Source organism: Vipera ursinii, assembly GCF_947247035.1.
Source record: "Vipera ursinii genome assembly, chromosome: 3".
NCBI lineage: Eukaryota > Metazoa > Chordata > Lepidosauria > Squamata > Viperidae > Vipera > Vipera ursinii.
The window spans coordinates 157,243,988-157,257,339 of NC_139516.1; the positions used below are offsets into that span (position 1 = coordinate 157,243,988).

A 13,352-nucleotide genomic window follows, 5' to 3' on the forward strand; every position below is an offset into this window, starting at 1 on the left:
GTAACATTATGACTCCCAGTTGGTAGCAAGCTTACTGCAAAAACTTAATTCCTGCCATCCATTCCCAAAAAACTGCATAGAGCACATATGGGTGATCAGATTATCTCTCTGTAATTCCAGAGAGATTTCAGCTGTAATGGAACATTTAGGCACCGACTCTTGGCCATGCCGCCTTCGTCTCCAGCCACCCACCTCAGCCAATTTACAACCAGCTTTCCTCCTCTGCTGACCCTCCCCTGGCCATTCTTCATGGCCTCTGCCCCTGCCCATTCGCCCAGACCCCGTTTGACGTGGGCCTTTGGCTGCATGGGACAAATAGTCCCCAGCCAATCAGGTGGCAGGCAGAAGGAATGGTGCTGTGGAAGCAGGGTGCGATGCAATTTTTTTTTAAAAAAAAAAAGGGGCTGTGTTTTTAGACCAATTAGCTGGCTCCAGAGCATGGTTCTGACAGGACATGCAGGGGTGGATGGGGATGAGTTATAAAAAGAAGGTGCCAGAGGGGGCAGATAGGCAAGACTGTGTTGGGGGCAATGAGGAAGGGAGGGAGGGGCACCTCTAGGAGGCTTCGCAGAGATGGCTTGCAATTCAGCCAGCTCCAACGAAATGAAAGGGAGAAGGAAGAACGAACCTGCCACAGCTTCTGGTATTGCGAAGGGGTGGGTGCAGCAGGCGAATGGTGGCGGCACATGGGGGGGGCATGGCAGGTGAACGGTGGCATGCGGCTTCTGGCGTTGCAGGGGGTGTGACAAGTAAATGATGGTGGCGCACGGCTTCTGGTGTTGCAGGGGGGGCACCATGCTGCCATTACCTCTGTGCCTGGACTCCAGCCTAATGCCCCACCACGCATCACCACCATTTGCCCCACGCTGCAACTCCAGAAGCCGTGCACCACCACCATTCGCCTACTACCCCACAATACCAGAAGCCATGCCCCACCACTGTTTGCCTGCTGGACACACACCCTTGTAACACCAGAAGCTGTGTCGGGCTTGCTCTTCCTTCCCCCTTTCATTTTGTTGGAGGTGGCTGATTTGCAAGCCAAGGTGTCTCTGCGAAGCTCCCTAGACATGCTTCTCCCTCTCTCCCTTCCTGGTTGACCCCAACACACTCTCCCCTGTCTGCTCCTGGGGCAAAGGGGCTGCAGCCAAGGGTTGGTGCCTAAACGTCCTAGACCCATTTCAGCTACCCTGTTCTGCGATTATGTTTTTTTTTAACCACAGTATGTTCTTTAGAAGAATGCCAGTTCACCATTAGACTCACTGGAAGTTTAAACCTGCATTCTCTAGTCCTTCTTCAAAAATCACTAATGTTCCTATTGTCCTCCTTGCTGAAAACCTAAACAGGCTAGAATTGGCTTTTTTAGCAGTGGGAGACAGTCTTTTTGGTTTAGTAATAAAAGTTATAGGGCCAGAAAAGCTTTTTCACAGTTAAAGGAGCCAAATGAATCTCCATGACAGCAAGACTCACTACTTGGAGTGATGTGTGGCTCTGTTATTCTCAAAGGTAATGGCATCAGAGAGAGATGTGTGAAAGCAGGCATTGATAGAAACTTTATGTTATTCCAACAGTTGTTTGCAAAATTAATTTTAAAACAACTTAATATAACCACTTGAAGGACATGGAGATGAAAATGGGATTCCTGCTTTGGGGAACATGCCAACCCAGATAGTAAAAGACAGTTTGGCAAGCTGCCTATTTGAGACTTGTCAGTGTGAAGCTGTTATCTTAATGCTTTTTGGTATGCTTGTGATTAACTTTTTAAATATTTCACGGATGCTTAAGAACTCTCTTTCAAAAGTAAGTCTGTGCTTTTTAAATAAATCTTACTGGATTGGACCCAGTGAGTGTTGGGGGAGGGGGGGAAAGAGCTTGTAGCAGTAATTAGCATATGCCAGTGAAAATGCCAGTTGAAAAATTCACAAAAGTTGTAATAGTTTTCTAGCCATTCTTCCTTTCTCTTCAGCAAAATTGAAGCAGTATTTTGTTTTGTTTTTCCAAGTTATTGTCACTAGTGTGAAATATAAAATAAGAGTATGACACATAGCTCTTCTCTGTTTGTCTGTCTCTGTCTCTCTCTCTCTCTACACACACACACACACACACACACACACACACACACACACAGAGAGAGAGAGAGAGAGAGAGAGAGAGAGAGAGAGAGAGAGAGAGAGAGAGAGAGAGAGAGAATGCATCAGCAAACATCCAACTGATATCCAACAAAGTTGAAATAGAGTGGGTTAAGGGCAGATTTCTTGAGTCACTAGTGGAAAAACAGAAGTACATATCAGAATTGGCAGGGCCACTGCTGTCTTTGAATTGTTAATATGGTGCCTTGTTTCACTTAAAACTAAGATGCAGGTCTTTTAGGCACTGCCCTGCTGGTCTTTCTCAAATCTTACAGATTTGAGACATGGACATTGTTAAATGCAGGTCTGAACAAGCCTGATGGTTTCTTAATGTGACACCTGCAACATACACTGGAATCTCCTTCCACAGCTGTCTGAAAATAGAATAACCTACAAGAGAGGTTGAAATGCAAACATGCAGATTAAGATGATTTGGACATGCATGCAGAATGAAGGAACATCAACTTCACAGATCACTATGGAAAAAGTAAACTACACAGTGAAAGTTTCAGTGAACAGGACAAACAAAAATATGGCCAAAGGAAATTGAAGATGGACTGAAAAAAACCCTGACTCAATTTAATTGGTACAAAATAAGTAGCCCACAACTGGAAAACATGCAAAACCAGTGTAACCGAAACACCATAGCAACATATTGGCTCTGAGGTTAACATTGTCCAGTTGCTCACTAAGGAAATGAAAATCAAACCTAAAATTTGTGATGGCTATTTACAACCTAAGGTATATATTGATAGTCTAGACCAGGCATGTCAAACTCGCAACGTCACATGATGTCACACGATATATCTCGACTTTTTCCCCATTGCCGGCAGTGGTGGTGCGGTTTCAGTATGATGTATCCAGCCCACGGGCTGGCAGTTGGACATGCCTGGCCTAGACTTTATGACGGATAACATAAGAATGAATTTGGCAAGAGTCTTTGGAACAGATTTCCATTTATTGAATGAAAGATGTCAGTGTTGTCTGCCAGTTCTATATTGGGATTAACACTTAGATACCACTGAGAAGCTAGCATAAAGATTAATATAATTTTAGGTGCTACTGCAGTGCTAGTATAAAAATACTATTGCTACTTAAAACAGATGCAACTCTGACAACCTATGTTAAACATGTTAGAGTTACAACTGAAATCACATAGGATTTTCTCAATTGAAGGTGAGAGAAATGAAAAATGAGCCCCAGCCATATTTTTCCAGTTCATTTCTTTTAAAAGATTTAAAAAATAAAATAAAATATTATTTGACTATCCTGAAGCAACCAACCTGAGGTTACAACCCACATTTCTGACATCTATTTTTAAGCTGGTTTATAATGAAATAAACTTCATAGAATTCTAGGCTACTGTAATCATTTCATTTTGTACTAATAAATTTTCCAGCATTGTGTTCACACTTCTGCCACCATACACAGTCAATCACAAATTTGCTCAAGTCTTAAATTGCAATTATGAAGCATTCACCTAGCAATTAAATTTGCTATTTCAAATGGAAAATAACCAACTATTAATGTACTATTCACCTGGAAAGATGTTGATAGTATTTCTGAGTTTTTAAACATGGTATCAATGCAGTAGTGCAAGATGATTTTTCAAGAAGCCAATTAGTTTGCATGTTTTTGTGACTGTGAGTGACGCTGAAGAGTTCCTCTCAAGATATCATCACTTCAAAGGATGCACCAACTTCTGTATCAGTCATAGAAAAAAAAAGTCTCAGGTTAAATCCTACTTCCTAAAGTCACAGTTGCAGCTATTCAAATAGGGAATCAGTTGTTTTCATCCCACACCATTCAGAACCTCATATAATCCAGTTTCTTAATCACGAAATGAGCGTCCCCATTTCAGAGATTCTCTGAATCATGCAAGGAGCCCACAGTGGGAGAAAAGATGGTGGTTTGGGCAGGACAGGACACATGTTGCATGCAAGTAATCCAGGGCCTAAAGTTTGAATGCAGTGATTATTTAAATTATATATCTTATTTTAATGTTGTAAGCACTTGAAAGAACAGTATCTGTGTGGTGAATATTGCAAAAAGAAAATATTACAAAGAAGAACAGACTGAGTAGTGCACAAGATTAAATACATAGTGTTACTGTCAGAGCAATTAAAATACAAGAGTGATTATTTGCTGGGTTAGTATTTTCTTCTCTTACAAACAATATTTTTGAAGTCAGTAATCACCACACTTAGTTCCAGTTCAGTGGATCACAAATGTTATATAGTTTCAAGGTGCTTGGTATCATTTCACACACATGATTATGACTCCAGTGTTATTAATATACCTCTGAGGCTGTAAACTACTAGGCATAAAAATCTAAAATTGGACTCAGTTGAGCCAAGTATTTAAAAAAAAATGATTCAATGTGATCATTTTTAGCATCTGCAAAGCTGTCATGCTTGACTTGGTCAGTACATCTTGCTTGGATATTCTGCACTTGAATTCCCATTTTCTGTGGTAGGGTTAAAACATACATACCCAGATAATTAGACTTTTTTTCCCCTTGAGGCTCACTTGAAACAAAATGTAGTGACAGATATTTTTATTAGTAAAGATTGGGAGGGGAAAATGAAGGACTTCCAGAAATATGTGTTTATAAATTCTTGTTTTCAACATCCTGAAAAGTTTTAATAATCAGTTGTGGCCATTGATTTCACCAGTCCTTGACTAGCCCCTGCGGTTTTCTTGCAAGGTTTTTCAGAAGTGGTTTGCTGTTGTCTCCTTCCGAGGACAGAGAGAGAGTGACTGTCCTAGGGTCATCCAGTTGGCTTTGTGTCTAAGGCAAACTACAGCTCAGGGTCTCCCGGTTTCCATCTTGATGTCTTAACTATAGGACCAAACTGGCTGTCAACCATATTTCATTCAATGGTTTTCATGAGTGCCTAGTATACCTGTTAAAATTAAGTTATAGACATTATGTGAAGAAAAATAAAAGAGTGCAGGGAAGAACAAGGTAAGGAGAACAAAAAAATAGTGTTTAAATTATTAGTTAAATCCTCCAGATTATAACAGATGTTGAAGTTTGTTTGAATTCTGCAATTACAATTGTACCACAATTAAGATCTTGGAAGTTAGTTTTCAAAAAAAGTGAAGACCCATGAGGAGATTCCCCATCTCCAATAAGCTATAAATTGCAGTTTACCTGCATTTTCATGGATTTACAATTGAGAGATTCTTGCCCACATTTGCTGTGAGAAGAAAAATGTGAGAGTTGCCTAATTTGACACCAGATTATTAACAATCAGAGAAACAGTTTTCTACTTAAGAAGTATAGTTACAAAGTACAGGTAGATTTTGCTTAACAACCATTTGCAGCTATTCAGCTACCATTCAAAGTTACAATGGCACTGAAAAGGTAACTTTACAACCAGTCCTCACATTTATAACTGTCACAGTCTCCCACAACCACATAATTTCCATTTGCATTTTTCACAACTGGCCTCTGACCAAGTCAATCGAGAAACCAGCAGTAAAACCACAAGTCATGTTCATGTGATGTTTTGTTTGATGACCTATAGTGTCTCATGTAATGATCAAATGGGAAGTGATGTAAGTCAGAGGTAGTTTTGCTTAGTATCTGTGTTGTTTAGTAACAGAGTTGCTAATCCCAGTTGTAGTCACTAAGTGAGGACCACCTGTAAACAAAATCTGCAAAACTGAAAGAAAAGAAGGGGAGGAGGAGGAAATTTCATTTGTGGTACTCTACCTTTGAGTCACAGGATAAGAAGCTATAATGTAAGGAAAACAACATTTTCACATCTTCCTTCCTTCCTTCCTTCCTTCCTTCCTTCCTTCCTTCCTTCCTTCCTTCCTTCCTTCCTTCCTTCCTTCCTTCCTTCCTTCCTTCCTTCCTTCCTTCCTTCCTTCCTTCCTTCTAGGGGCCTTGTGTACACGATGAAGCAACTGGTTTATCTCTGTCTGGAAAACCTGCTCTGCAGGCCTTGCTCTATCATTGCCACTTCTATGAGCATTTGAATGAGATGGCGAAGATATGTTACCTGGGTCGGTATACCTTTGATGTGGATTTTTGCTTGGGAGATCAACTGGTATCAACAAAGAACAGCATGAATGGTAAGTGATACTTCCAAGAATTCACGTAGTGTGAATCTCACTGCTCTTCCCCATGTCCTCAATAATTTTTTCTTAAGATCGCAGTTTTAATTATGTGACAATCTAAACTATTATCCTCTGGGAATATGTAACCTTACAATACTTGTGCATTTCTAAAGTAAACAAAACTTTACTCCTTAATCTGGTTCAGTGTTTGGGGTACAGTTAGATTAAAAACTGTGCCTGTATTTGGAGATAGAAAAGGAAGGGGTTTTTTTTAGTCAAGGTTATTCTTTCTCATCATGAAAAAGAATAATTGACTGTGTGGAATTTCTAAAATGTGTATATTAATTAAAACATTAAGGAGAATACATCTGTAATGTAAAGAAAGGAAGAGGCTTTAGAAAAAGGCAAGGTACAGTACAAGCCTGGAGTTTATTTCTCTGTTCCTTGTGACTGTGTTAATGATGTCCTGTGAGAAATTCCATACTGCGATTATGAAATACTTTTTCATTTCATGAGAATTGTTGGCAGCATTCCATAGAGCGCAAGGGCCACTTCATATGTATTCTTTGAAGGGAACGTAGTGGAAACTATCAATTCTCAGTGTATCATGGAGATTTGTTTGGCAGACAATTAGGCTGGATACATGAAGTAAACAGTTGGTGGCTTATTGCTGTCTCTCGTATAAAATGATAGGGAACTTGTTGTGGCTGTGTTCTTTGCAATCAGCATTCCCCCTGCTCCCCCTTCTCCATCCTGCTAAATCAAGTGTACCTTCACCTTAAGTCTATTCACTGTGGGGTAAATCAATATCTCAGGGCGTAAGATTATACACAATAGTTTGTCATCAGTTTTATTACACAAAATGCTTATTAGTGAAGATTAATTACCATGTCCCACACTTCAGCTTCACAACTGAAGATGCAAAATATGCAAAATATTGAATTTTTTTTGAAAACATTTCTATATTTATAAAGAAAACCTTTGTAAGCATTTCACCCACTGTTGACTTTTGCTTACTGGACAATGAAAGAGGCTATTTAAAGGTTAAAAATAATTAGGTAAGGAGGTCTAGTTAGGTCAATTATGTTTTCTTGGTGTTATTAGCCAAACCACAAACTATGGTTTCCTGGATGAGGCTTATGGATAACCAAGTTATTATTGAATATCTTGGATACCACAGCTCACTATCTACAGCAGAAGTGGGCAACTATGGCCCCTTTATGACTTGTGGACTTCAACTCCAAAGAATTCCTGTGCCAGCCATGCTGTCTCAGGAATTCTGGGAGTTGAAGTCCACAAGTCATAAAAGGGCCATAGTTACCCATCCTGATCTACAGAGAAGGGTAAACCTATGCCCAGATTCACTCTTGCTTTTGAAATTATGGAAGAGGCATGGCTCATCTTGAAATGACATGAAATGCTTCAACAGGCTTAAAAATTTATTGGTGGCAAGAGTAAACTTTTATAAGCATGGATTCCCTCTGTCTCCCCTTTCCAGACTTTGAAGATTCTCTTTCTGCTTGGAGAGTCCAGGATGGTGGGAACCAATCTCCACGTTCTCAGTCAACTACTGATACTTGGGTGAGCTGAACATACAGTGAAATGGGATAGTCTGGAGAACTAGAATTCCATTATACTAGTTGTGTTTTTTCTTGAATTTCTTAATACACTTTAATATATTTTTTTAATTCCTCTTTTGCTCACCTTCAGAACCTTTCACCTTTCAGCAAGAAATGTTAAAAAAAACTTGTTGATGTTTTCAGGGTGGAAGGCATCCAGTAATTTTTATTAAAAGTTAGGAAAAGTTTAGGAAAAGTTAAAAAAATACTTTTACTTCCAAAAATGGAGTTCTGTCTAAAACAATGCTACTGCACACCACAAAATTTTCTTGTATGCAAACTATTTCTATTAATTTCTAGAATGGTTTCTGTATCTGACATTAGGCAAATTAGCATTAGCTACTTAGAGTAGGGTAAACCAAGTTTTTTCCCCTCTCCCAAGAAAATTGACTCATGTAGGTAATTATTTTATATTAACTATAAAGTCTGTAGTCTTAAGGTGACCAGTGACAATTAGTTTATTCCCATTTCATTTCTTTCAAGAAAAAGCCATTAATACAGAATCAATATTCAAACTGTCTTGTACTTTACTTTGCTCCTGGGCCTTGGAATTGAAAAATAAGGCCCCTCTCCTGAGCGGACTGCTTTCCACCTGCCCTCTCTTTTTCCAATGACTAGATTTGCTATCGTACTATTTTTTCACCAACCATGTGAGAACTAACTCCCACACTAGCTAGTGAGTGTTCTTGAATCACAGAGGTTGATGAAAATTCCTTGCCTGTAGCTTTTAACCTTTTTCGATTAATGTTAATTATTTGGTATTCTTGCGAGCTTTCCTAAGGGGTAGGTTGGAGCCTTACCATGTTCTCTGAAACAGTAATGTGCCTATGCTATGGCCACCAGGGTGCACACACATCTTTGTGTTTGACTAGCTGTGTGCTGGATTCTTTAATTTCATCATTGTCATCATCACTGAGAAGTTGATGTGCTGAAAAGCAAAGCAAAAACTGTAGCAACTTTTTGTTATTTATAGTATGCTTCTGGGCCCTCCATAGGCTGCTCAGATAATAGAAATGAAAACATCTTATTTCCCATGTGTAACAAAATGGGAAAGGAAATGCTTTAAATGGCATAGTGCTTAATGGGCACAAGTTATTAATTAAATCGAGAGTGCCTTAAATGACTCTCTTGTTCCTTGTTGCACACTTAGCAAAGAGGAGGGGGCATTTGGGTTGCTTTGTATTATAAAGGAATTCCCATCCACTCTGTAAGGCTCTAGAAATACAGTCATGCTTAAATTAGAAGTCTTATTACAAATCCTTATCCCTAGTTCTATGACAAACACCCAGTTTACATATCAATAGAACTGATTGAGTTTGGCCTCCATTATACCTCTGGATGAGTCTCAATGTCCCATGTGTTAGATGAGGTTTTTATAGGTCAATTATACTAAGATTACATGGTCCGACACCATGTTTCATGTATAGTCGTCATCTGTTTCTAAACACAGTTCAGTATGGTGATTATGACATATAGAGCCTTATAGACTATTAGGAAGAGACAGTTTGACATAGTGCTTAAAGTAGTACCGGGTAGGAGACCATTAATTCTAGTCTTGGCTTATGCATGAAGTCAACTAGATGAACTAAGGTAAGTCTTTTTCAGACCTAGGAAGCAGTAGCAAATCACTTCTAAAAATCTTGCCAAGAGAACTGCAGGGCATTCACTAGGAATCAACCTGACCCAAAGGGACGTGTGTTCATACAACACACACACACACATACAACACACACACTCCACACAATATTTGAAGCACCATATTTTCTGGAATGGTCTTCAGAAAATACCTTCCCCTTTGCCTCCTTAGCATGCCAAGTATATTTGGTGGGAACAGGGAGGTGGGAATGGAGAAGGGGATGGCAGGATTTCGTCTCAATAGCTACAGAAAATTTTCTGAGATGATTTACTTAACTGAATCCCCTGCAATTTTCTTGCTTTGTTTACTCCGTGCTTTGAATTCCATTACTGTAGTCTGAATTTATTTTATTATAGTCCCAGTTTTACTATTTTTTTATTGCTGCTAGGCACTGTGAGCACCATTTGGGCGAAAAGATGGGGTACCTCAGCTAAAGAATAAATAAAAATGCATGTTAAATAAAGTTATCATCTTGGTTCTTCTTAGATAATTTCAATATCACCATCACCAGGATGTGCTATGGGAGTAGAAGCACCCTCTTCGCCAGCTGTTAGTCTTATTCACGATGCATCATTGAACCGACTCATAACTCAAGGTTGGATACACTTGAGAACTATATTAAACAACTTCATTTCTTCGTCATGCTATGTACACAGTGCATGCTAAAAATTTTGGAATGGATTGTCCAAACAGTAGACCATCACCTGGTAGTTTATTTTTGAAACTCACAGGTCATCAAGGCATAGGGTGGAAAAGCTGAAAGATTAGCTCTGCACACCTTTCAGATATCAGCAGCTCTGGTTTGAAATACAATGTGTTTTACAATTAAAAATGTTCCAAACCGATAAAAATCTCTTTGGGCCTGTATTGTCCTAGTCCTATGAGTCTTACTGGACTGTTGCATATTGTTCTATTTATCCTTACAGAGGAATGTTCAGTTTAAGAAACAGCAACTGGCAAGTTGGGTTTTTATGGGAACATTTGGCACAATAGTTGTTTTGAAACTTCATGTAGCTAATAGAATTGATTGATTCTCTGTTGTTCATGTCAGGGTGAGGAATACATCTCAGTTTCATGTGAATCCACATTTCATGTAGCTTCTTTTCTTTTGAATGTTGTGTTCTAGGTCAGAGTGACACAACCACAACAGCATCTTCAAGCCCACATGTTTCCCCGGAGACTGTCATTAGACCTAATCAGTGTATGGTAGTCACACCTCCTCTCCTATCAGCTGTGTGTGGTGTGTTGGACAACCTGCTTGTTGTTACTCCAAAAGAGACTACAATTGCTCTTCAAAGAGCACACATACTAACTGTTCTCAGTAGGTAAGAGATCAATAACTAGAGAGCTTGCAAATAGACTGCGACAAATGATATCCCAAGCTTTGTTACATATATTGATAAACTGTTGAGTGTTCTGAGAATTCAGAAGTAACAAACTAGAAGAATCCCTTTCTTCTTGAAAATGGAGCAAATCTGGAACATCTCGAAGGCCTGAAATTGATGAGGTTGGGACCAGTGGTGTTTAGGCCAGAAAGAACTGTTGTGTACACATTGGAGGCCTCTTAATCTCAGGTCTGGGGAAAAAAACAAAATCTATTAACTGGATAGGCTAGGAGGAAAAAGTTAAGGATTTAAAAGAAAGAGAGAGAATGAGAGAGAGAGATTTGATTTTTGGGATAGATATATTTTTGTGTTAAACAAATAAATATTATTTATTAAACTTACATGCTGCCTGAACAGCTTTCTCTATATGATTTTTTGCTTGCTTGCAATAATGACTCTTCTAAGCCATGATGAGTCAGTGAAGCTTTTGCAAAACTGATACTTTGGAGGGTTGAGATTTATTGTCTATATCAGACATGTCAAACCCGCGACGTCACATGATGTCATGCAACATATCGGAGCTTTTTCGCCATTGCTGGCAATGGGGTGGGCGTGGTTTCTTCATGACGCGTCCGGCTTATGGGTCAGCAGTTTGACATCCCTGATCTATATGGAATGTGGTTTGACAATTTTTAACAATTCCATACTTATTGAATTAGGAGATGGTCAACATAAAAAGTAACTATTGTTTTAGTTGAGATTAATTAAAAGCACATAAGTTTCAGCTGTTTTCTGACTTCTTAAGACCTGTATACAAAAAGTAAAAACATAATCTTCTGACTCAATCTTATGCATTAAATTTGCATCATCCCTAAATAGTGTACTATATTTTCTAAACTTCTATGCTGAGGCAAATGTTAAAAGTGCATAGTGAAATAATCTGTATATTAAATCTACTTGAGATATACTTTTACTTTATTATCCAATGGCTATAAGATTAAATAAAATAAAATACATTAACATTCATAAAAGAAAATAGCTGTTGATGTTAAAATTACTTTTGTTAAAAGTATGAATTTGGAAGTCCTAAATTTAGCTTTGTCAACCATAGAGTCATAAGATGACTAGGTATCTTGATCCAAGTAGTTTTGCTATTTTTGTTAAGCAGACTTTATCTATAAGAGTTTATAGTTTGTGCCCAAAGAGGCTACTTCCCACTGTTAATTTCAGCAGCCTAACTGCACATAACATAAAACTAAAAATGAACTACTTACAGTTTAAACATGAATCCTTTACTTCTCTTTCACTGTCAATAGTCTTGGTTTGAGACTTTAGAATAGTATCCCCTAATGAGGACTAAAGAATAAGACTTTCTGTCCTAACTTAAATAAAAACTCTTAACTACCCTAATCCTAACCTTATAGATGGTCCAATGTCAAATATAGTAGAATATTTAGATGGACTCCCAAACTTTAAGTAGAGCCTAGATTGTTGGGCAGCTGCTGGAGGAATGTTCTTTCATTCTTTTCCCTGCATATTTCTGTGGTTTTGGTTTTTTCAAGTCCAACAACAATGGTGGCGAACCTATGGCACGCGTGCCAGAGGCGGCACTCAGAGCCCTCTCTGTTGGCACGCACGCACGCCACTGCCACCAGCAGCAGGTCCATCAGGCTGCCACTGCCGCCCGGAGCAGGAGCCCCGCCCAGCACAAAGGAGGCAAAGTGGCCGACTAGCAAGCTCGAGTAGAGGTGGTAGAGCAGAGGTCACCAACCATTGTCGATTGATGGACTGGAAGAAAAGGAAGGAGGAAGCATTCTACATGTGTGGATGCGCGCATGGGGCCACAAGCATGCACACAGTGCAAATGGGGCGGGGCTAGTGCCTGCATGATACTCATTAGCCGTGCCTCATTTTTGCATGGTGCAGCGCCTTGTATCTGCACCCCACGGTGCAGCAGCGGCCGTTTTTACACGTTGCACACGGTGGCCCATTTTTGCACCCCCAGGTTTTGCGTGCCGGAGGCGACACTCAGGCACCTCCCATCCTTCTCCCCCCCCCGAGGGCACCACAATGCTGATGCAGCCCTGGCACTTTGTGATAAATAAGTGGGTTTTGGGTTGCAATTTGGGCACTCGGTCTCTAAAAGGTTCGCCATCACTGTCCTACAATATCAGCCCTCTATATTAATTTTTCCATTAGGCACAACTCTCCCTCCACTTGCTTTTAATTATTTTAACCTAGCAGGTAAAGACCCTATTTTTTTTTAGCATTTCCTAAAAGCAATGCCTTGATACTATTGCTCACGTCCTAGACAAAAGGAATGCCTAGTTATCCCAGCAAAATAATAGCATAATAGCACTCCCATGTTTTCTAAGAAGGCATAGAAACTGGATTGGATGTTACTTGACTGGTTGTATATAAACAGGCACTGAGTTCAAATAGACAAACCAGTAGGGCGATATCCCTAAAAAGGGAATTAAAACTTATTATGAATCTGGTAGCCCTTCCTTTGACGGATGATGTACGCAGCGTTTAGTTGTTTAAGATTAACGCTGTTCCTTGCTGTCCAATGGTA

At 39.5% G+C, this 13,352-nt stretch overlaps 1 protein-coding gene across 1 annotated transcript in view; it reads left to right on the top strand.

The window, feature by feature from the left end:
• Positions 1 to 13,352, top strand: part of RTTN (rotatin) — a 97,514-nt gene that overhangs the window by 52,266 nt on the left and 31,896 nt on the right. The window contains exons 33-36 of the mRNA XM_083358722.1: positions 6,020 to 6,212; positions 7,696 to 7,778; positions 9,939 to 10,047; positions 10,579 to 10,777. Of these exons, the coding sequence (XP_083214848.1) occupies positions 6,020 to 6,212; positions 7,696 to 7,778; positions 9,939 to 10,047; positions 10,579 to 10,777 (584 nt within the window). The remainder of the gene's footprint in view (positions 1 to 6,019; positions 6,213 to 7,695; positions 7,779 to 9,938; positions 10,048 to 10,578; positions 10,778 to 13,352) is intronic.